The sequence below is a fragment of the Phoxinus phoxinus genome (assembly GCF_949152265.1).
Source record: "Phoxinus phoxinus genome assembly, chromosome: 15".
Lineage (NCBI taxonomy): Eukaryota > Metazoa > Chordata > Actinopteri > Cypriniformes > Leuciscidae > Phoxinus > Phoxinus phoxinus.
In genome coordinates, this window is record NC_136890.1 from 34,109,672 (window position 1) to 34,133,150 (window position 23,479).

At 35.5% G+C, this 23,479-nt stretch overlaps 1 protein-coding gene across 1 annotated transcript in view; it reads right to left on the reverse strand.

Annotated features, from left to right (window-relative positions):
• Positions 1 to 22,911, reverse strand: part of fbxl17 (F-box and leucine-rich repeat protein 17) — a 233,013-nt gene extending 210,102 nt beyond the window's left edge. The window contains exons 1-5 of the mRNA XM_079636568.1: positions 22,748 to 22,911; positions 18,071 to 18,754; positions 15,308 to 15,430; positions 12,887 to 13,144; positions 10,335 to 10,466 (exon numbers count right to left, since the gene is read on the reverse strand). Of these exons, the coding sequence (XP_079492694.1) occupies positions 10,335 to 10,466; positions 12,887 to 13,144; positions 15,308 to 15,430; positions 18,071 to 18,724 (1,167 nt within the window). The 5' untranslated portion in view covers positions 18,725 to 18,754; positions 22,748 to 22,911. The remainder of the gene's footprint in view (positions 1 to 10,334; positions 10,467 to 12,886; positions 13,145 to 15,307; positions 15,431 to 18,070; positions 18,755 to 22,747) is intronic.
• Between the last annotated feature and the right edge of the window lie 568 nt (positions 22,912 to 23,479).

Consider the following 23,479-nt stretch of genomic DNA (forward strand, 5'->3'; position numbering starts at 1 on the left):
TATCGGCAGATAAATCTAAATCCAAATTTTTATTTAATTTTTGAGCGCCTGATTACAAAAACAAAGTCTCACCATTAAAGCCATGTCCCAAGCACACAATAATAATGTTCTCATGATAATGTTATGTAGCCGATATGACAGAACATGTCTCACTTTACTGTATTTTCCTTTTTTGAAGTGATTCAAATCATATTTCAAGCAATTCATAACCATCATGTTGCGCATCTGTTGCGTCTCAGCTGAAGCTGAAGGAAATAATACATAATTTTTTGGCTTTAATTTATCAGCCAAATTTTCTTATCAGGCAGATAACAATAACATCAAAAAAATGGACATATATCGGCCGATACCGATATGGTGGACGATACATCGTGCGTTTCTAATGAAAACGCAATTAAAATTCAACTTATGAGGGCAAAAAATGCCGCTGTATGTGTTTTGTCTTATATTTATATCATATAATTTAGCAATATCACACAAGTGCAAATGTGATATTGATTTTATACAACAGTTCATTAAACAAGAAGTTAATATTTTAGACAAAATAGTCAGTTTTTGCCCAGTTTCACCGATGAAAGTAGTTCTTACAGCGATGATTCATTTCTGAGTGAATCGACTGTTTTTAACGACTCGAGTGAGTCATTGATTCAGTGACTCGTTCATTAAGACGCCAAACGCTTCGTTCCTGAATGAATCGGTTGAATGAATGACTCAACGACTCACTCGATGAGACAGTGATTTGACAGTTTTCCTTTCATATTTAGAGTATCATTTAATTTTTCATTCATATTCATGCACATCTGAACTGCATTAAACAATCTGTGTAAAATATATGCCAAGTTTGTGTAATAAATTCTATGTCGAATCAAAATATTTCTTTCTAAAGCTACTTTTTTATAATGTCTCAATGCTTTTATCATCTAACACAATAATGACTTTAATGATCTTAAGAGGGATTGATTCATTAATCGGCACATCATGCAATTAATTAGGTTAAACATTTTAATCATTTGACAGCCCTAATCGCTTGCTTAATTTGACCATTATGGTTCAATGAGAGTCATTTCTGAAGGATCATGTGACACTGAAGACTGGAGTAAAGATGCTGAAAAATCAGCTTTGATCACAGGAATAAATTACACTTTACTATATATATATATATATATATATATATTCACATAGAAATTTTCACATTACATTAATATTTGACTATTTTTACTGTGTTTTTGATTAAATAAATGCAGCTTTGGTGAGCAGACGAGACAAAAACATTCAAAATCTCACTGACCCCAAACTTTTTAAATCATAATTTCCAGTAGCGTGTCATAAAAACACGTCCAGCATCTCAAACGCTGACTTTTGTTTCTCTGTTTGGACGTCTGATGAGAAAACCAGGCACTACGCGGGAAGCAGATCGCACTCTTTCCTCACAGAGAGAAATATTCTATTTAAATATAATTGCAGGATGTTCTCATGACACGTTTCCAGCCAGAAACACGGCCATCTTTCAGGAGACGAGTGCCTGTAATTGACAGCATTCATTATCTCTCGTTCTGGAGCCTCAATTTGATGCAAAACTTCTCCCTGCACTTTCAACACGCCATTTCTTAGATGCCAAGCACTTGAAAAAGCCAAATAAGCTTAAAAAAGAGTGATATTTGATATTTAATAATCTGCCAGTGATGCAGTCGATGCCGTTCGGCATCCCTCTAAACGTAATTAAAGGCAAATTGAGGACTCTCTAATCTATTTTAGGTCATCAACAATTCCATGTACAGTAGACATTTAGGCTAATTAAAACTCAAGCTAATCAGATGGACGTGATCGGGGCGCATTAAATAATCCTGCACTTCAAGGAAAGAAAGGAGAGCAAGACTTTCATGCAAAATTAAGATTAAATTAAATATATTTCTGCGGTGATCTGACAAGTCTCTTATTTACAGCTGTCAGGAAATAGAATAAAACATGGAAGATATAAATATATTTTTTAATATTGTACTTTATTTTAGTTCATGTTTATTTATTTCAAGTAATTTGTTATATTATTGTTGTTTTAGTTAACAATACCGAAATAACCCTGCTTTAAAATGTCCTTGTGAGTAAAAACAAAACAAAAACAATTCAAAGGTTTTTGGGGGCAGATTTTTTTTTAAAGATTTTTTTTTTTATTCAGAAAGGGCATATTAATAAGTGGCATTTATAATGTTAAGATTTCTCTTTTTACAAAAAGAATTAACTGGTTTCATCATTATAATAATCATAACTGTGTCTTGAGCATCAAATCATCATATTAAGATCAAAAGTGACAGTAAAGACATTATAATGTTACAAAAAATATAAAATAAATGCTGTTCTTTTGAACTTTCTACTCATCAAAGAATCCTGAAAAATAAAATGCATCAGTTTCCACAAAAATATGAACATCAATAATAATCATAAATGTGTCTTGAGCATCAGATCATCATATTACACTGATTTCTGGAGGATCATGTGACACTAAAGACTGGAGTAATGATGATGAAAATTCAGATTTGATCACAGGAATAAATTACAATTTAATATATATTCACATAGAAAACTGATGATTTACATTATAATAATATTTCAAATTTTTTAAACAAATAAATGCAGTTGGTGAGCAGAAGAAACTTTTTTTTAAAATCTTTCCAACAGCAGTGTAAAAAAAGTTTTTTTTAAAGTAATTTCTGATCTATTCACAATTCAGAAAGGGAATATTAAAAAGTGGCATTAATGACATTTATAATGTTACGATTTCTATTTCTACAAAAAAAAATTAACTACCGGTAATAATAATCATAAATTTTCTTTAGCATCAGACACTGAAGACTGGAGTAATGATGATAAACTCAGCTTTGATCACAGGAATAAATTACACTTTACTGTATATTCACATAGAAAACTGATGATTTACATTATAATAATATTTTAATTTTTTAATCAAATAAATGCAGTCTTGGAGAACAGAAGAAACTTAAAAAAAAATCTTTCCAACCCCCAAAAAAAAATCTTTCCAACCCAAACTTTCCAACAGCAGTGTATATATTTTATTACAATTATTTTTTTTATGTAATTTCTGATCTATTCACAATAATACAGCGTTATGCTATGGTTTTAGTCCATGCACACACACAAAAAAAGCTGAGATGTTCCTCATTTTGCTCTTAAAAGTAAATGTCTACATGCTGGATGACGTATATTAAGAAATATATTTTTTATTAATATTGTACTTTATTTCAGTTCATGTTTATTTATTTCAAGTAATGAAAGTATTTGTTACATTATTATTGTTTTAGTTAACAATACCATAATAACCCTGCTTTAAAATGTAAAAACAATACAAAATATTAAAAAAATTAGTAAAAATATTAGCGCAAAAACAAAACAAAACAAAAACAATTCAAAGGTTTGGGGCAGAATTTTTTTTTTCAAAGAGACATTTTTTTTATTCAGAAAGGGAATATTAAAAAGTGGCATTAATTACATTTATAATGTTACGATTTCTATTTCTACAAAAAAAATTAACTACCGGTAATAATAATCATAAATGTTGCTTGAGCATCAGACACTGAAGACTAGAGTAATGATGATAAATTCAGCTTTGATCACAGGAATAAATTACACTTTACTATATATTCACATAGAAAACTGATGATTCACATTATAATAATATTTTAATTTTTTAATCAAATAAATGCAGTCTTGGTGAGCAGAAGAAACTTAAAAAAAAAATCTTTCCAACAGCAGTGTATATATTTTATTTAAAAAATTTGTTTTAATGTAATTTCTGATCTATTCACAATAATACAGCGTTATGCTATGTTTTTAGTCCATGCATAAAATAAGAAAGCAGCAAAAAAATGTCTAATTTTGCTCTTAAAAGTAAATGTCTACATGCTGGATGACGTTCAGAATGTCAGATTGACACAAATACTGAACTTTACAGGCAACTTCGTGATGTTACGATGTGATCAAAGGCCTGAAAACTCAGAAACACTGATCTAAAGTTACGCTAAATAAAACACAACTCCCACAGCCCAGAAACATTACAATCTGAAGCTCTGAGTCTGCACTCCCACAGTTCAGTAGTTCACATCTGACAAGGAGACAAGTGGGCCAATTTAGGAGCGAACCTGGCCTTAAAACTACAGATTTGATTTGGAGACCATCACAAGCCGGGTAATTGGCTAAACGCGCTGCTTAATTGCTTTTAGTTCTCGAGCTGCTTGGCCATAAAATGTGGGGGCAAGAGCTCGGGATACTCAGTAAATCTGAATGTAGGTGAAAATTGGATTTCCCCGCACGACCCCTGAGGCCGGATACGCCCGCGATCGGGTCGTTAAAAGCGCAGGCCATCTGCATGGAAACTAATTGTAAGAAACCCAACGCAAATAGAGATTAAAAGGGATTGAGATACAGAACTAAGAGGATTTTCTTTGCACCTGACGTCGTCTAGGCCTAATAATGCAGGATATTAATTCATGTTAACAAGCAATACAAAAAAAAATGTGCAAATTAACATTAATGTTCTGAAATGCAATGGCAAGTTTTAATGATTTAACCAAATACTGATGGATAAAAAAAAAAAAAATCCGTATTGAATATCTACACTGTAAAAAATAATGTTGGTTTAACTTAAAAAAAGCAAGTTGCCTTATTTTGAGATCGTTGTAATTAAAAATGTGTGTTAATACAATGAAGAGGAATGGTTTAATAAACAGAAACTCAAAATAGTGTTATCTTCACACATTAGTTATCGGAGTTGATTTGACAAAAGATAAAAATTTGTGATAAATCATGAAAATATTTTTTTACAGTGCAGTTTCACTTTTCTTTTTTATTCGACCTGCTCCTGGAAACTGTGTACTCGTTATTAAAGTCCCCCTGTAGTCAGTCATTAATCTTTAAAAGCGCAGGCCATCTGCATAGAAACTAATTGTAAGAAACCCAACGCAAATCGAGATTAAAAGGGGATCGAGATATGACACGGGTTTGTAATATTATACGACATAAGGATGAATAAATAAAGATAATGTTAAAGTTAAAACTCATCTTTGATCACCAAAAGGACATATTTAAATGTTTTTCCTTAAAATATCTTAAATGTAACTCGACACCCTTGCCTCATTTAGTATGCGCGGTTCTATGAATATGCAAATGAGCCCAGCCTCCACTCACTCAGAGATCACCAAAATTACATTCCTTGAAAAACAATAATTAAAAATATCTTAAATGTAACTCGACACCCTTGCGTCATTTAGTATACGCGGTTCAATATGCAAATGAGCCCCGCCTCCACTCACTCAGCTCAGAGATCACCAAAATGAAAAAAAAACTTTAAGCCTTAAAATCTTGAATGTAACTCGACACCCTTGCCTCATTAAGTATACGTGGTTCTATGAATATGCAAATGAGCCCGCCTCCACTCACTCAGAGATCCACTGGTTGACGATCACACGTTGATCTGATTGGTTACAAGGTAGTTTGTGACGTCAGAAACACCAGCGATTTCAAACCGTGTTTTTGAGACTGTCTTTGGTTCACTGCAGTTTTAAGCAGAAAATAGAGATTAAAAGGGATCGAGATACAGAACTAAGAGGATTTTCTTTGCACCTGACGTCGTCTAGGCCTAATAATGCAGGATATTAATTCATGTTAACAAGCAATACACACAAAAAATTGCAAATTAACATTAATGTTCTGAAATGCAATGGCAAGTTTTAATGATTTAACCAAATACTGATGGGATTAAAAAAAAAAAATCCGTATTGAATATCTACACTGTAAAAAATAATGTTGGTTTAACTTAAAGCAAGTTGCCTTATTTTGAGTTTGTTGTAATTAAAAATTTGAGTTAATACAATGAAGAAGAATGGTTTAATAAACAGAAACTCGTATGTTATCTTAAGTTGAAGATATCTTAAGTTGTTATCTTAAGTTGTTATCTTAAGTTGAAGATATCTTAAGTTGAAGATATCTTAAGTTGTTATCTTAAGTTATTGAAGTTGATTTGACAAAAGATAAAAAAATGTGATGATAAATCATGAAAATATTTTTTTACAGTGTAGTTTCACCTTTTTTTTTTTTACGTGGAAACTGAGTGTACTCATTATTAAAGTCCTCCTGTAGTCAATCATTAATCATTAAAAGCGCAGGCCATCTGCATAGAAACTAATTGTAAGAAACCCAACGCAAATAGAGATTAAATGGGGATCGAGATACGGAAACATTACACGCTGATGTGCCCCTGAAATCTGAGCGTGATAGTTCTTAAAGAAACAGTTCCCCTAAAAATTAAACATTAATTATGTCATGAACACAAAACATAAGGATCCTGGCCTGAATATTATACGGGTTTGTAATATTATACGACATAAGGATGAATAAATAAAGATAATGTTCAAGTTAAAACTCATCTTTGATCACCAAAATGACATATTTAAAATACATACTTTAAAAATCTTGAATGTAACTCGACACCCTTGCCTCATTTAGTATGCACGGTTCTATGAATATGCAAATGAGCCCTGCCTCCACTCACTCACTCAGCTCAGAGATCACCAAAATGACATTCCTTGAAAAAAAAAACGTTAAGCCTTAAAATATCTTGAATGTAACTCGACACCCTTACGTCATTTAATATGCGTGGTTCTATGAATATGCAAATGAGCCCTGCCTCCACTCACTCACTCAGCTCAGAGATCACCAAAATGACATTCCTTGAAAAAGAAAAACGTTAAGCCTTAAAATATCTTGAATGTAACTCGACGCCCTTGCGTCATTTAATATGCGTGGTTCTATGAATATGCAAATGAGCCCCGCCTCCACTCACTCAGCTCAGAGATCAACAAAATGACATTCCTTGAAAAAAAAAAACTTTAAGCCTTAAAATATCTTCAATGTAACTCGACACCCTTGCGTCATTTAGTATACGCGGTTACATATGCAAATGAGCCCCGCCTCCACTCACTCACTCACTCACTCACTCACTCACTCACTCACTCAGAGATCCACTGGTGGACGATCACACGTTGATCTGATTGGTCAAGGTAGTGTGTGACGTCAGAAACACCAGCGATTTCAAACCGTGTGTTTGAGACTGTCTTTGGTTCACTGCAGTTTTAAGCAGAAAATACTCAGCAATGCTGTCCACTTATGAACTTACACATGGTGTGTGTTAAAGCACATTAAAAACACCATATAGACACATAAACTACATTAAAACATAAGAATCCTGAATATGATACGGGTTTGAAACGCCATAAGGATGAGTAAATAAAGACGATCTTAAACCTGTCCAGAAGAGTGCGATATTTAAGGAGAGAGGCCGAGGGAAAGACAGAGACCGCACCAAAAAGCTTTTTAATTATTCAATTATCTGTGCGAGGAGGAGCAGAGCGGGCCATCTGCGGATCAGCCTATTCATCATTGATTGGGAGAGACAGACACGGGATCGCTTTACTCCATTAGCGGGCCGAGGGGAGGAGGACGGGACGGCCCTCATTGTAAAGGAGTTGCACAATTGTGCGATCTGTCACCGAAAACATTTGAGCCGTGGAGAGAGAGAGGATTCGGATGTCACGGGCAGACCCGACGGTGCCTCGCTGGACCTGGAAAGAACATGCGTATTGTTTCACAGGCCATTTAGATTCGGATTTATACAACATTTTATACCTAAAAACGGGGCGAAAATATATATTTTTTGACAGTTGATAGTTTTTTTCAGTGATAAAAAGAGATATCCAAAATGCCCTCTGTAACCTTTGGCTCTAATACGTCAACAAAATGAAACCAGAAGTTTGAATCTGGCTTTATCCAATGTTCCCGGTTTCTCTTCTGGAAATATATGCAAATTAGCGCATATTTAATGATATATTACCTAATTTGCATATTTAAACAAATATTCAAAAAATTTGTAATACAAAAGATATGTGTCTTAATGTCAGTAATCAACTGGGGAAGTTGCATGCTGATGTGTGTGTGTGTGTGTGTGTGTGGATCCCAAACCCAGTCTGGAGCCGCACGGGTATATCTGTGGCAATAGCAACTATACACTGTATGAGTCAAAATTATAAATTTTTCTTTTATGCCAAAAATCATGAGGATATTAAGATCATGTTCCATGAAGATATTTAGTAAATGTCCTACCGTAAATATATAAAACATGTATTTTTGTGAGTGAATGCAGCACAATCGTGAACATAAATGCACAACTTTAAAGGAGATTTTCTCAATGTTTACATTTTTTTGCTCCTCAGATTCCAGATTTTCAATAGTTGTGTCTCGACCAAATATTGTCCTATCCTAACAAACCACACATCAGTGGAGAGATTATTTATTCAGCTTTCAGATTATGCATAAATCTCAATCTCAAAAATATACCCATGTGACTGGTTTTGTGGCCCAGGGTCACAACCCTTGAAAGGTTCTTTATATGAAGCGCCTGCTTTAGGTTTCCACATAGAAATCTTCCTTGCAGCTCAATATAACATTCAGCATGTCGAATTCCCAGCCAATACTCACACATCTGGAAAAGCGTGATAAGAAATCTGACGACAGTGTTAGAAATACTGTTATTATTAGGTATTTAGAGTTCTTTTGTTCATTTACAAAGAGTAAAGCGATTAAAAACACCCTTCGTCTGGCTAAAAGGATGAGCTCAAACTAACCGATGCCACTGCAGCCTTTTGCATGAAAAGTTAAAGTAAAATTAATCTCCAAAAGTCTGTTAGAAAGCATTTCTCACAAAACACACTCATGAGAGGAGCAACACTGACACCCAGTGGCCGAGGCAAGACCTTCAGTTCTGAAAATAATAATGCAACATCTTTAAAACAAGATACACTTACTTGAGACGCACGTAAAGAATTGCAATAATTTACTGAGGTTTGTGCATTAAAACATGAAAAATCAATTTGCCACTGTGTGGTTTAAAAAAAACACACAAATAACTAAGATATAGTCTCTGAAAACAAGCATTTTTCTCTCAATTTTGCTCCGTGTTTAGATAATTTCACAGGAAAACTAGACCGTGTCGAGCGGTTGACTAATTAAGATTGCAGATTTGTTGAATATGATGAATATAATCAAGGCAGACTAAATGATCTGAGATTGATGGGATAATAACAGATTTCTTGTGTCTGGCACCTCAGACTATTTCATCATGTGACCAATGCAACGCTATGAAGAGATGAGATGCAAACATACGAGACGTCCAATTAAACAATTAGCAAATAAACTAAATCGCAAGGTAATCAGGTTAAGCATGTTGTCTAGTATTCACTGATCAGATGCATTATTTAAAGTCCCCCTGTGGTGAAAATCCAGCTTTTAATGTTGTTTAAATGTGTATGTGGATCTCTGAGCTGAGTGAGGGAGTGGAGGCGGGGCGAATTTGCATATTCATAGAACCGCTTATACTAAATGAGGTAAGGGTGTCGGGTTACATTTAAGATATGTTAAGGAAAAACGTTTAAATATGTCATTTTGGTGATCAAAGATTAGTTTTAAGGGATAAAATGACTACAAGGGGGACATTAAATTAATATTGCATGTGTATAATAAAAATTATAGTGTTAAATTAAGGTAATCAGGTTAAGCATGTTGTCTAGTATTCACTGATCAGATGCATTAAGTCCCCCTGTGGTGAAAATCCAGCTTTTAATGCGTGTATGTGGATCTCTGAGTGAGTGAGTGAGTGAGTGGAGGCGGGGCTCATTTGCATATTCATAGAACCGCTTACCCGTATACTAAATGAGGCAGGGGTGTCGGGTTACATTTAAGATATTTTAAGGAAAAACGTTTAAATATGTCATTTTGGTGATCAAAGATTAGATTTAAGGAAAAATGTTTAAATATGTCATTTTGGTGATCAAAGATTAGTTTTAAGGGGTAAAATGACTACAAGGGGGACTTTAAATTAATATTGCATGTGTATAATAAAAATTATAGTGTTAAATTGATGTTCCTGATCATCTTGAATCAGAATAACGTCCTCTTGCAGCATCTCTTCTCTTCTCTGATGATGTGGGCGGGGCAATCTGTCACTCACATGAGATCAGCCAATAGCAAATCACAACCATCCAATCAATTCCACACTGACACAATCAAGCCCCGCCCACATCTGTTCCTGAAGCGCTTCACTCGATATACGACACAATAGGAAAAGAAAAGACCAGCGCAACTTCCATTTCATGGAGACTTTAAAGCACAATCTATTCTACACAAAGGCCACAAGTCAACTTTTGATCCTGACCAATCACGAATGCATTAGAGTCCGGCGCTCTGAACATGTCATGTGACTCGACGGCACGTACCAGTTTGTTTTCCTGCATGTAGATTCTCTGTAGTTTGTTGCATCCCTGCGCCAGCGCCACCAGGCCGTCGTCACTGATGCTGTAGCACTGGCCGAAGTGGACGTCCTTCAGTTCTTTACAGTGTTCGCCCAACTGCGCAACACACACACACACACACACACACACACACACACACACACACACACACACACACACACACACACGCACGTTCAGTTCAGCGGTATGATTATATACAGCAGGGATTCACCAGGTTTTTGTCAGACGAACCCCTTTGAGATCAAGTCCCGCTGTGATTTTAAGTTAATATTTCAATGAGACATTCACGTGTTTATGGTCACAAATATAAAATATGGAAGAAGAAAATTAAAGGTGGAATATTTTGTTAGTTTACCTATGGTAGTAAAATAATGCCTAATGTATTTGAAACAAAAATGCTTGTTGAATTGCACTAATTGAAAAAAATATATGCATTGGATCAAACATGCTTGAATTTTAATGCATTGTATATTTCAAGGGCTTGCATTGTTATGGGCTGAAATTCAACATGGTTGTGTCAATATGAATTATTGATCTTTTAATAATGAAAATGTGTGTGAAATGTTTTGAATTGAATAGGGCTGCACAATATATCAAATTTATCGAAATATCGCAAATGTATATATCGCAATATGCATATCGCAACAGCTTGCAATAACTGGGGTCATGAACAAAAGACAAAGCTTTAATTTCTTTATAGCTTTAATAAGTATTAGGATATATTTAATTCATACAGTGAAAACTAAGCAATGTTTTATTTTTATATTTTACGATTCAGTATCTTTTATTAAATAAAGCTAATGTAGGATAACCTGAAGCCCTGTGGTTTACACTGATGTCAAAATAACACTTCTTACGCTACAGTAAAACACTGATGTTCACTTTCACAAGTTATTTTAAAAGATAATTTAAGTATATTTTACACACTTTAAGCATTATCGTATCGCATATCAAATATCGCATTATTTAAGGAGTTATCGCATATTGCATTTTTCTTCAATATCGCACAGCCCTAGAATTGAAATATTCGCAGCTTATAATATACGACCATGTTATTTTCAGCCCATAAAGCCCTAAAAATACAATGCATTAAAATGCAAGCACGGTTAATGCAATGCATATTTTTTTCAATTAGTGCAATTCAACAAATTAGGCATTATTTCACAAATATTTCATTTTTGTTTTTATGCGTTAAGCCAAAATGTGCGTAAAAATAGTGTCTCTGTCGAGTGGAAGTTAGTTGCGGACGCTAGCTCTCGGCGTCTCTGTCGAGTGGAAGTTAGTTGCGGACGCTAGCTCTCGGCGTCTCTATCAAGTTGAAGTTAGTCGTGGACGCTAGCTCTCGGCGTCTCTGTCGAGTGGAAGTTAGTCGCGGACGCTAGCTCTCGGCGTCTCTGTCGAGTGGAAGTTAGTCGCGGACGCTAGCTCTCAGCGTCTCTGTCGAGTGGAAGTTAGTCGCGGACGCTAGCTCTCGGCGTCTCTGTCGAGTGGAAGTTAGCCGCGGACGCTAGCTCTCGGCGTCTCTATCAAGTTGAAGTTAGTCGTGGACGCTAGATCTCGGCATCTCTGTCGAGTGGAAGTTAGTCGCGGACGCTAGCTCTCGGCGTCTCTGTCGAGTGGAAGTTAGTCGCGGACGCTAGCTCTCGGCGTCTCTGTTGAGTGGAAGTTAGTCGCGGACGCTAGCTCTCGGCGTCTCTGTCGAGTGGAAGTTAGTCGCGGACGCTAGCTCTCGGCATCTCTGTCGAGTGGAAGTTAGTCGCGGACGCTAGCTCTCGGCGTCTCTGTCGAGTGGAAGTTAGTAGCGGACGCTAGCTCTCGGCGTCTCTGTCGAGTGGAAGTTAGTCGCGGACGCTAGCTCTCGGCGTCTCTGTCGAGTGGAAGTTAGTCGCGGACGCTAGCTCTCGGCGTCTCTGTCGAGTGGAAGTTAGTCGCGGACGCTAGCCCTCGGCGTCTCTGTCGAGTGAAAGTTAGTCGCGGACGCTAGCTCTCTGCGTCTCTGTCGAGTGGAAGTTAGTAGCGGACGCTAGCTCTCGGCGTCTCTGTCGAGTGGAAGTTAGTCGCGGACGCTAGCTCTCGGCGTCTCTGTCGAGTGGAAGTTAGTCGCGGACGCTAGCTCTCGGCGTCTCTAAAACGCCAAGCTGATATTGATCCTCGTGTTAGTTCTCCTTTTGTCCCAAAGTCTGCTTGCCATGATCCATAATGTGTGAACGAAACAACAACAGCGTGAGCGCCGTGGTTGTCCACGTCTGTCGCCATGGTTACTACAGCAAAACGAGCGGAAACCAGGGATAAAGCGGATATTACGCCATTGACAGGCGACACGTTACAAGGGACGAGCCATTATTTAAAATTGTGAATTTCTCTGAAATTAAAAATCTTTTTGGGAACTTTTGGGATATTGTAAGTACACGACTGCAGGAAATATATCACACTGTGCAAGTGATTGTTGTGATTTCAAAAATCTTACATATTGCACCTTTAACTGAGCTAAGAGGCGTGTGTGAGGTGCGTCTCACCAGTCTGAGCGCGTGGTCGGTGAGCTTGTCCTGGTTCCCGACGTGCACTTTCTGCAGCAGCGGGCAGTGCGCGGCCGCGGTGCACAGGGACACGTCGCTGAGCTGCTTACACCGGTACGCCGTGTATTTGATCAGACCGGGACAGTTCGACGCCAGAGAGCAAACGCCGTGATCCTGGACGTTCCTGCAGTCGGAAATGTTGATCTCGGTGACGTTCTGTCTCCTGGACGCGATCTTCACCAGGAGATCGTCTTTAACCTGCGGGCAGGGAGAGAACATAGTGGCATTTTAACAGTTTTCATGTATTATTTCTATTAAAAACCACATTATCAACACCCCAGCACACACAGTTTTACTCCTACAATAATATATGAGACCCTGGAGCACAAACCCAGTCTGTGGCAATAGCAACTATACATTGTATGGGTCAAAATTATCCATTTTTCTTTTATGCCAAAAATCATGAGGATATTAAGATCATGTTCCATGAAGATATTTAGTAAATGTCCTGCCGTAAATATATAAAACATGTATTTTTGTGAGTGAATGCAGCACAATCGTGAACATAAATGCACAACTTTAAAGGAGATTTTCTCAATGTTTACATTTTTTTGCTCCTCAGATTCCAGATTTTCAATAGTTGTGTCTCGACCAAATATTGTCCTATCCTAACAAACCACACATCAGTGGAGAGATTATTTATCCAGCTTTCAGATTATGTATAACTCTCAATTTCACAAAATGGACCCATGTGACTGGTTTTGTGGTCCAGGGTCACATATATATAGTCAAAACTAAATGTATTCAGACTCCTTTATCATTTCTCACATTATCACAGTTTATTCGCTATAGTTTAGAAAATGGTGATAAAATATGACCAGAACCGGCGGTCGGTCAGAGAACAAAGTGGTATTTTAACAGTTTTCATGTATTATTTCAATTAAAACCACATATCAACACCCCAGCACAGACTCAAAACCTTAATACTGCCATTTTTGTAACTACCGGTACTATTTAAGTTTTGCACTTGCATGCACCGCTTACATATAAGTTAGGAACTACAGTACAATACATAATTGGCAGGAAAAAAAATTATTTCTACAAATGCATATGAAAAGTAAAGCTTTCAGCTATTGTTCATTAAAAAATATGCATAAGAAAGGCTATTTGCTACATAGTTATTAGGGGATCTAATTGTAATTTTTCTAATAAAATTATTTTGTTATAAAATATGGTTTTGGGATTGTGGTTTAAAATATGTTTTTTTAAACAAATCCTGGTTTGTATGGCTGTAAAACATGGACAAAATTTTGTGATTATATATCAATATAGCTATGAAATAATAATAACACATAAAAATACTAAACAGTGTAATGTGTAATAATAATAATAATTCTAATATTTAATATTTAAGAACAAACAGGGAATATTACAATAGTAATATTTCTTATTTCGTTTTTATTTAGCAATTTTATATGAATATTTTTTATATGAAAATTTTATATGAAAATATTTAAAATAATATTTTGTATTATAAAATTACTTTAAAGAAATTATATATAAATATGAAATATTACTATTTTAAAATAAAACCCTGTAAAATAATATTTATATGATAATAAAATGATTAATGAATGATATAATGATTTAATTATTAAAATGCTAATTTATTAATTAATATATGAATACAAAATATTTCTATTGTAAGATAAAACCCTGTAAAACATTAATATAATAATAATATAAATAATTTGTATTATAAAATTACTAAACTTAATATATAAATACGAAATATTACTATTGTAAAATAAAACCTAAAAAAAAAAAAAAAAAAAAAAAAGTATTTAAGAAAAATAATCATTTTATTTTACAACTGTCTTAATTTCTTCATAACATTTTAACATTAAAAAATGTTAATGTTCTCTTTTTTGATAATCACTTCTCAATTCAAGTATAATAGTTAGTTATGCACAGCTATCGATTATTTAGCTATATTAATATGACAACATAATAATAATTTTTATTATTTTTTTATTCAATTTATTTATATATATAAATAAGAAATATTACTATTCTAAAATTTTAACATTAAAAAATGTTAATGTTCTCTTTTTTGATAATCACTTCTCAATTCAAGTATAATAGTTAGTTATGCACAGCTATAGATCGATTATTTAGCAATATTAATATGATAACATATATTAATAATTTTTATTTTATTTTTTTATTCAATTTATTTATATATAAATAAGAAATATTAATATTCTAAAATAAAAATTTAATAAAAATGAGCGCATGGGGCACTTAAAGCTTCTCTTTTTTGATAATCACTTCTCAATTCAAGTATAATAGTTATGCACACCTATAGATCCATAACTAATGCAGTTATGCACATAAACATATACACATAACAACACAAACCTGCTGGAGGCCGCTGAGATCGATCTGCTTCCAGAACTGGAAGTCCAAGCAGAGGTCGCGCCAGTATTTACACACCAGAGACACGCCGAGACACCGCTCCTTCACCGACAGGTGAGAGAACACCTGAGGACACAATACACACCGGGTTAACTACCGGGTCACAAGTACTTTTGTGACCGGGTCACAAGTGACTGAACCAAAACTAGTGTCAAATTATTAAACAATATTATATTACACATATTTGATACATATATTTGGTAATATTACTACATATTATATTTGTCAATATTATGCTGCTTATTACTTTGCTACAATAATGTTGTGTTTGCAATATTTTTTTGCATTACAAGTTTGTTTAAATATGCAAATGAGGAATTATCTAATTAAATATGCAAAATTTAATTTGCATGCATTTCCAGAACAGAGATCTGAACATTGGATGAAGCCAGATTCAGTGTTTTGTCGACATATTTAAGGTTTTTGGATTCATCTTTTTATCACTCCATGAATCAGAAAAAGTAATTTTCATCATGTTTTTAGGAGTAAAATGCTGTGTAAATCAGGTGAATGCTATATGAACAAAGCTTCAGAATATAGATATGAATAAAACTAAAGTTTGGTGTGTGTAAAGATGATGAAGTGATTTCTGACTCAAACTCACCGCCTTTAAAGACTGAAATCTAAGTGCAATTAAATAAACACTTAAGATGTGTTCTTTCCACTAGTCGGAATGAAGACATGTTAAGCCAGCAAAATAGAGCTTAAAGTTAAACAGTGCGTTATAAACAATGTGTTTCTCCTTCTTAACCCTCTTAACCCTATAACACTTCTGTGGTGCTCCTGGTCAAAGTGAACTTTATTCGATCAATACGTTTAAAAAATAAATACAAAACCTTATTGTAAAGAAAACAGTTTGACAATAAGATTGAATCCAATAATTGGTGATAAAACAGCACAACAAGAGATTTATAAGCTATTTTTTTGTAGGTCGGCCATTTTTGACCGGGAACACCACAAGTGTGACTTTATGCCATTTTGTACAAAATAAAAGCATTTCAAAACAAATTTCCTGGTTAAACATTAGTGAGATTTTTATTTATTTTTATGTAAAATTGACAAAATTATCCACAAATAAAGCTTTTTTTCATGTATGAAACGTATGAGCGCTCAGATAAATCCAAAAAGAAATATAAAACCGCTACTAATCGATAGAAAATAAGCTGACAAAAAAAATTATCATCCAACATTTGGTGATGTTGCATAATTAGAGATTTATAAGCTGCTTCTTTTTTTGTAGGCTGGACATTTTTGACCAATGTGCGGGAAAAAACACAAAAAAGTATAAAACAATTTTGGGAAGTTGTTAGAGTAGTCAGTAAATTTTAGTCCAATGCAATAACATCAACTAGCATTTTCGTGAAGGATAGATGCACTTTTATGATGAACAGATGCACTTTTATGATGGATAGATGCACTTTTATGATGGATAGATGCACTTTTATGATGGATAGATGCACTTTTATGATGGACAGATGCACTTTTATGATGGATAGATGCACTTTTATGATGGATAGATGCACTTTTATGATGGATAGATGCACTTTTATGATGGATAGATGCACTTTTATGATGAACAGATGCACTTTTATGATGGATAGATGCACTTTTATGATGGATAGATGCACTTTTATGATGGACAGATGCACTTTTATGATGGACAGATGCACTTTTATGATGGACAGATGCACTTTTATGATGGACAGATGCACTTTTATGATGGACAGATGCACTTTTATGATGGACAGATGCACTTTTATGATGGACAGATGCACTTTTATGATGGATAGATGCACTTTTATGATGAACAGGTGCACTTTTATGATGAACAGATGCACTTTTATGATGGATAGATGCACTTTTATGATGGATAGATGCACTTTTATGATGACCAGATGCACTTTTATGATGGATAGATGCACTTTTATGATGGATAGATGCACTTTTATGATGGATAGATGCACTTTTATGATGGATAGATGCACTTTTATGATGAACAGATGCACTTTTATGATGGATAGATGCACTTTTATGATGGATAGATGCACTTTTATGATGGATAGATGCACTTTTATGATGGACAGATGCACTTTTATGATGGACAGATGCACTTTTATGATGGACAGATGCACTTTTATGATGGACAGATGCACTTTTATGATGGATAGATGCACTTTTATGATGAACAGGTGCACTTTTATGATGGACAGATGCACTTTTATGATGGACAGATGCACTTTTATGATGGACAGATGCACTTTTATGATGGACAGATGCACTTTTATGATGGACAGATTCACTTTTATGATGGATAGATGCACTTTTATGATGAACAGATGCACTTTTATGATGAACAGATGCACTTTTATGATGGACAGATGCACTTTTATGATGGACAGATGCACTTTTATGATGGATAGATGCACTTTTATGATGGACAGATGCACTTTTATGATGAACAGATGCACTTTTATGATGAACAGATGCACTTTTATGATGGACAGATGCACTTTTATGATGGACAGATGCACTTTTATGATGAACAGATGCACTTTTATGATGAACAGATGCACTTTTATGATGAACAGATGCACTTTTATGATGGACAGATGCACTTTTATGATGGACAGATGCACTTTTATGATGGACAGATGCACTTTTTATGAGATGCACTTTTATGATGGACAGATGCACTTGTACACAGACCTTGAGCAGTATGGAGGAGGGCAGCTGGTTAACGTGTGACGTGTCTGTATTCTCCGCGCTCTTTGCCTCCTCCGATCCCTCGTTCTGGGACAGCTGGCAGGAGCATGAGGACGAGGCGTCGGCGGCACCGCTAGCATCTGCACGCCACGCCACACCGGAGCCGTCCGAAGGAGCAGAAGAAGAAGAGGACGGGCGGAGCAAGCACTGGCTCTCGGGAGCCCCGGCGTCTCCTCGCTCCTCGTTCTCCATGGGCTCCTGGAAGGCACAGCGCGGCTGCTTGCGGGGCGAACACCGCTGCAGATCAGCACACTTGCGCTTGCACACCATTTCCGAATAGTCCACGCAGAAGAGCGCCGGGGGCCCGATTAGCTTGGCGGACAGCAGACCCCGACCCTGGCCTTCCCAGATGCCCAGCTCTCCTGGAGACAGGAGGAACGCGGCGCACTCCTCGGGCGAGTTCAGGGACACGTAGCGCTCGGCGAGTTTGGCCGCCTCGAAGGGCCAGTCGTCCTCGATGCTCGCGCTGGGGCCGTGGACGATGAAGCACAGCATGCAGGGACCCTGAAGGAAGCAGTTCCTCCGCCGCTTCTTCTTGCGCAGCTTCCGTGTTTTCTTCTTCAGGCTGTAACCATTCTTGGAGAAAAGATGGCCCATATAGATGATGATGATTCACGTCGATCGACTCTAGATTCAAGAGAAAGCGAAAAATTACACATTCATCAACTCTAAATTCAAGAGAAAGAGAAAAACACACGTCAATCGACTCTAAATTCAAGAGAAAAAGAAAAATTACACGTCAATCGACTCTAGATTCAAGAGAAAAAGAAAAATTACACGTCAATCGACTCAAGATTCAAGAGAAAAAGAAAAATTACACGTCAATCGACTCTAGATTCAAGAGAAAAAGACACGTCAATCAACTCTAGATTCAATAGAAAAAGAAAAATTACAGGTCAATCGACTCTAGATTCGAGAGAAAAAGAAAAATTACACGTCAATCGACTCTAGATTCAATAGAAAAAGAAAAATTACACGTCAATCGACTCTAAATTCAAGAGAAAAAGAAAAATTACACGTCAATCGACTCTAGATTCAAGAGAAAAAGACACGTCAATCAACTCTAGATTCAATAGAAAAAGAAAAATTACAGGTCAATCGACTCTAGATTCGAGAGAAAAAGAAAAATTACACGTCAATCGACTAGATTCGAGAGAAAAAGAAAAAGACACGTCAATCGACTCTAGATTCGAGAGAAAAAGAAAAAGACACGTCAATCGACTCTAGATTCAAGAGGGAAAAAAATTACACGTCAATCGACTCTAGATTCAAGAGGGAAAAAAATTACACGTCAATCGACTCTAGATTCAAGAGAAAAATTACAGGTCAATCGACTCTAGATTCGAGAGAAAAAGAAAAATTACACGTCAATCAACTCTAGATTCAATAGAAAAAGAAAAATTACACGTCAATCGACTCTAGATTCAAGAGAAAAAGAAAAATTACACGTCAATCGACTCTAGATTCAATAGAAAAAGAAAGACACGTCAATCGACTCTAGATTCAAGAGAAAAAGAAAGACACGTCAATCGACTCTAGATTCAAGAGAAAAAGAAAAATTACACGTCAATCGACTCTAGATTCAATAGAAAAAGAGACACGTCAATCGACTCTAGATTCAAGAGAAAAAGAAAGACACGTCAATCGACTCTAGATTCGAGAGAAAAAGAAAAATTACACGTCAATCGACTCTAGATTCAAGAGAAAAAGAAAAATTACACGTCAATCGACTCTAGATTCAAGAGAAAAAGAAAAATTACACGTCAATCGACTCTAGATTCAAGAGAAAAAGAAAAAGACACGTCAATCGACTCTAGATTCAAGAGAAAAAGAAAAAGACACGTCAATCGACTCTAGATTCAAGACAAAAATAAAAATTACACGTCAATCGACTCTAGATTCAAGAAAGACAGAGAAAAAAATACACGTCAATCGACTAAATTAAAGGGGTCATGAACTGGATTTTTATATCTTTTTATATTGTTGTCTGAGGTCAACTTATAACGTTTGCTTGGCTTTTACATTAAAAAACATGAAAATGAGTCAGTAATCGGCTATTTTCTGCCCTGGTTTTGAGGCTAGCTCCTGAAACTCGGTTTTTATGGGCGTGTCGCATTGAAGACGTGGAAGTAAACACCCACTGCTATGATTGGATAACAGTTTTGCATATTATAATGAGTTTCATGTAATGCGTTACTCGATGGGTGGGGCTAAACAGGCGGTGTTGAAGTGGGCGTCGATCTTCTTCTGCGGAGGCGGGGCTTGATACGCTGTGACGTCACAGATCTCCACTCTGGAGAGCCTGTCGTTCGCTGGGCCTGGTGTCAATAAAAGCTTTTATTGGACTAACAAGGAAGTTTTCAGTTCTGAAACGTACAGGATATTCTTATAGTTTGATGACCTCTTATATGTCAAGGAAAATTTTATTTCTCAGTTCATCACCCCTTTACAGAAAGAGAGAGAGAAAATGACATGCATGATGAGAATGTATATTATGAAGCGCAAAAAATATTTATTTTTGTTTGTTTTCATTATGTTGTATCTGCCATGTAATAGCCGGTGATGCTGCTATAAACTAAAATATTATTAAATCAATTATGAAGCGAGTTCAATGTTTTTGTAAAGCAGATCTGCAGAAGACAAAAAAATTATTACAATTCTATAAAATATTTTTTAAATGTACTTTTTTCATAATTGATGACCTTCACGCTGTTATTGAACCGCATTTAATCAACATCGAACTGAATAATGAGTTGGATTTCTCAAAAATTGCATTATTTATTGCTGTGCAAAAAGCACTATATAAATAAAAGTGACTCAACTTAAAATCAAGTCAAATGCCAGTGGCTTGAACAGAATTTGTTTTGAATTTCACACCGTTATTGAACACCTTTACAACAAAATATCTCATATTTGATGAAATTTGCATTATTGAATCTGTTTATTGCTGTGAAGCTATTTATTTTGGCCCTTTTTTTCTGGCTTTCGTGGTTCTTCTGTATTTTTGCTAAAGCATATAATAAATATAATGTGAGAATTGAACTCGCTTCATAATTAATGTAGTATTTGAGTTCAAGAGCAAGAGAGAAAAATTACTTGCATAAAGAAAAGAAGTGCAAAAAATATGTATAATCTTCTGTAGATCTGCTTTACAGCGGAATTGAACTCAATTCATAATTGATTTAGTAATATTTGAGTTTATTGCCATATCAGCATCACCGGCTATAACATCACAGATACACATTGAACATTTAACAACAATATCATAAATACAACATAAATAATGAAAACAAACTTCGACAAAAAAAAAGTACATGTACAAAATTAGTAAAATTCTATAAAATGTATTTTTTAAATACTTGTTTCATTATTGATTGACTTCACGCTGTTATTGAACTGCATTGAATCAACATTAAACTGAATAATGATACTAGTAGCTGCTTTACAGCATAATTAAATTTCTCATATTTGATGAAATTTGCATTATTGAATCTGTTTGCTGTGAAGCTGCTTTGAAATCAAATATAAAAAGCAGTAAAAGTGACTCGACTCATTAAAATCAAGTCAAATGCCAGTGGCTTGAAAAGTAAAAGATTTATTTTAGCCATTTTTTTCTAACTTTCTTGGTTCTTCTGTATTTTGCAAACGCATATAATAGCTAACTATAATGTGAGAGGATATGAATGACAGAATTATCTCATAATTATGACTAGATGTGAACGCTGAATTATGAAATAACCGTGTTCATTGGTTTGATCGAACATTGATCAGCAGCACTTGTCAACTTCTGACTCAATCAACCAATGGAGCGAGTTTGGGGCGTGGCTTATATGTTTGAGCGGCCAATCACAGACAGGAGGAGTGTTTGGGAAACATGTTTGACAACAGTCATTTTTGCAGCTCAAATGACAGAAAAAAATTGACAGATTTCATTATTGCTTCCAATCTAGATCAGTTACGCTTCCTCATCAGATTTCTGCAGTTCACATTTACCTCAGAACTAAATAAACGCTGAAAACGAGATTTTGACTCGCTTACAAGTAAACAAAGTCATATCAAAGTAATGTTTATGTCTGTTGCATTGGGGTTTAAGTCTGACAGAACATGAAAATCCTTTCAAACACATTTTTGTACATTTGCACAAGACACAAACAAGGAAACACACACCAAAGTCACTGAATATCTTGCAGACACACAGATGAGGAAGAGGAAGGTCAATGCTTTATGTGTCTGTCCATCTACTATAGTTTTATAGACACAATACCAAGATGATAATACCATTGGGTTTTTAGCAAATGTAAATACCCAGAACATGGTCATCCATCTGAACTATGGTATAGGATATCAGTGTCATCTATACCATAACCAAGTACTTTTTGTATGGATAATGATATAGACCAGCATATTTTCAGATATCTGGTATAATGAGTGTTATGTCTCAGCAGGGACCATATAAACATTCACAAATGAATGTCACTGTTTACACACGGCTGTGTGGAGCTGCTGACCGAGTGTTGTTGTGTTTCATTGAGTGTTAGTGGCGGACGACGCCATTGAACTCCCTCATGAGAAAACAACCAAGACTGAATAACTGCCATAATAAAACGCGGCAAACCTCACCAGCTCGCGCGGCCCTCAGCACCTCCTTCCCGCGCTCTCATAATCCGCGCGAAACAGAAACAGAAGCGTATCGCGAACGCACCGCAAACGCGCGCTTGCTGTGTCAACCTGCTAGAATGTTTCAAAACACTTCCGGATTTCAAATAACAGAGGAAATCCCGCCCACAGCTCGAGATGAGAGTGGCTCTTCATTCGCCAGGCGAAACGTCAGTTAGAAGCGGAGGGCCAATCATCAGCCGTGCTTTAAAGGGAACCCGTTTAATACAAACAGAACACTTGCAAACTTGCGAATGAACACTTGATGTAAATATTTGAACTGTAACAGGATGGATTCGATATCATGTTACTTTGTAATTTAGTAATATCGACATAAAAGTGGTCTGGACATCAGCAAACAAGTTTTTAATCAATATTTCAATATATGAAAGTCAATTTCCGCCACATAGGAAAAAAAATCATGCTCTGGTAAATAAAAAAAATAAGGATTATGACATACTAAATCATTTTTTTAAGTCTTTCAAAGTTATTATGACATGATATGTCGAAAATATGACATAGCTAAAACGTTGTAATTATGACATACTCATTCGAAATTAAATTATGAGATAAAAAGTCGAAATTATGACATTACAAGTCATGTTATGACGTAATAATAAGCAAAAATGGCTTAAGTCTCCTTTAAGCTTTCCTCTTTTTCTTGCTGAACTTAACTCTTTTATTTCATCCCTTAAA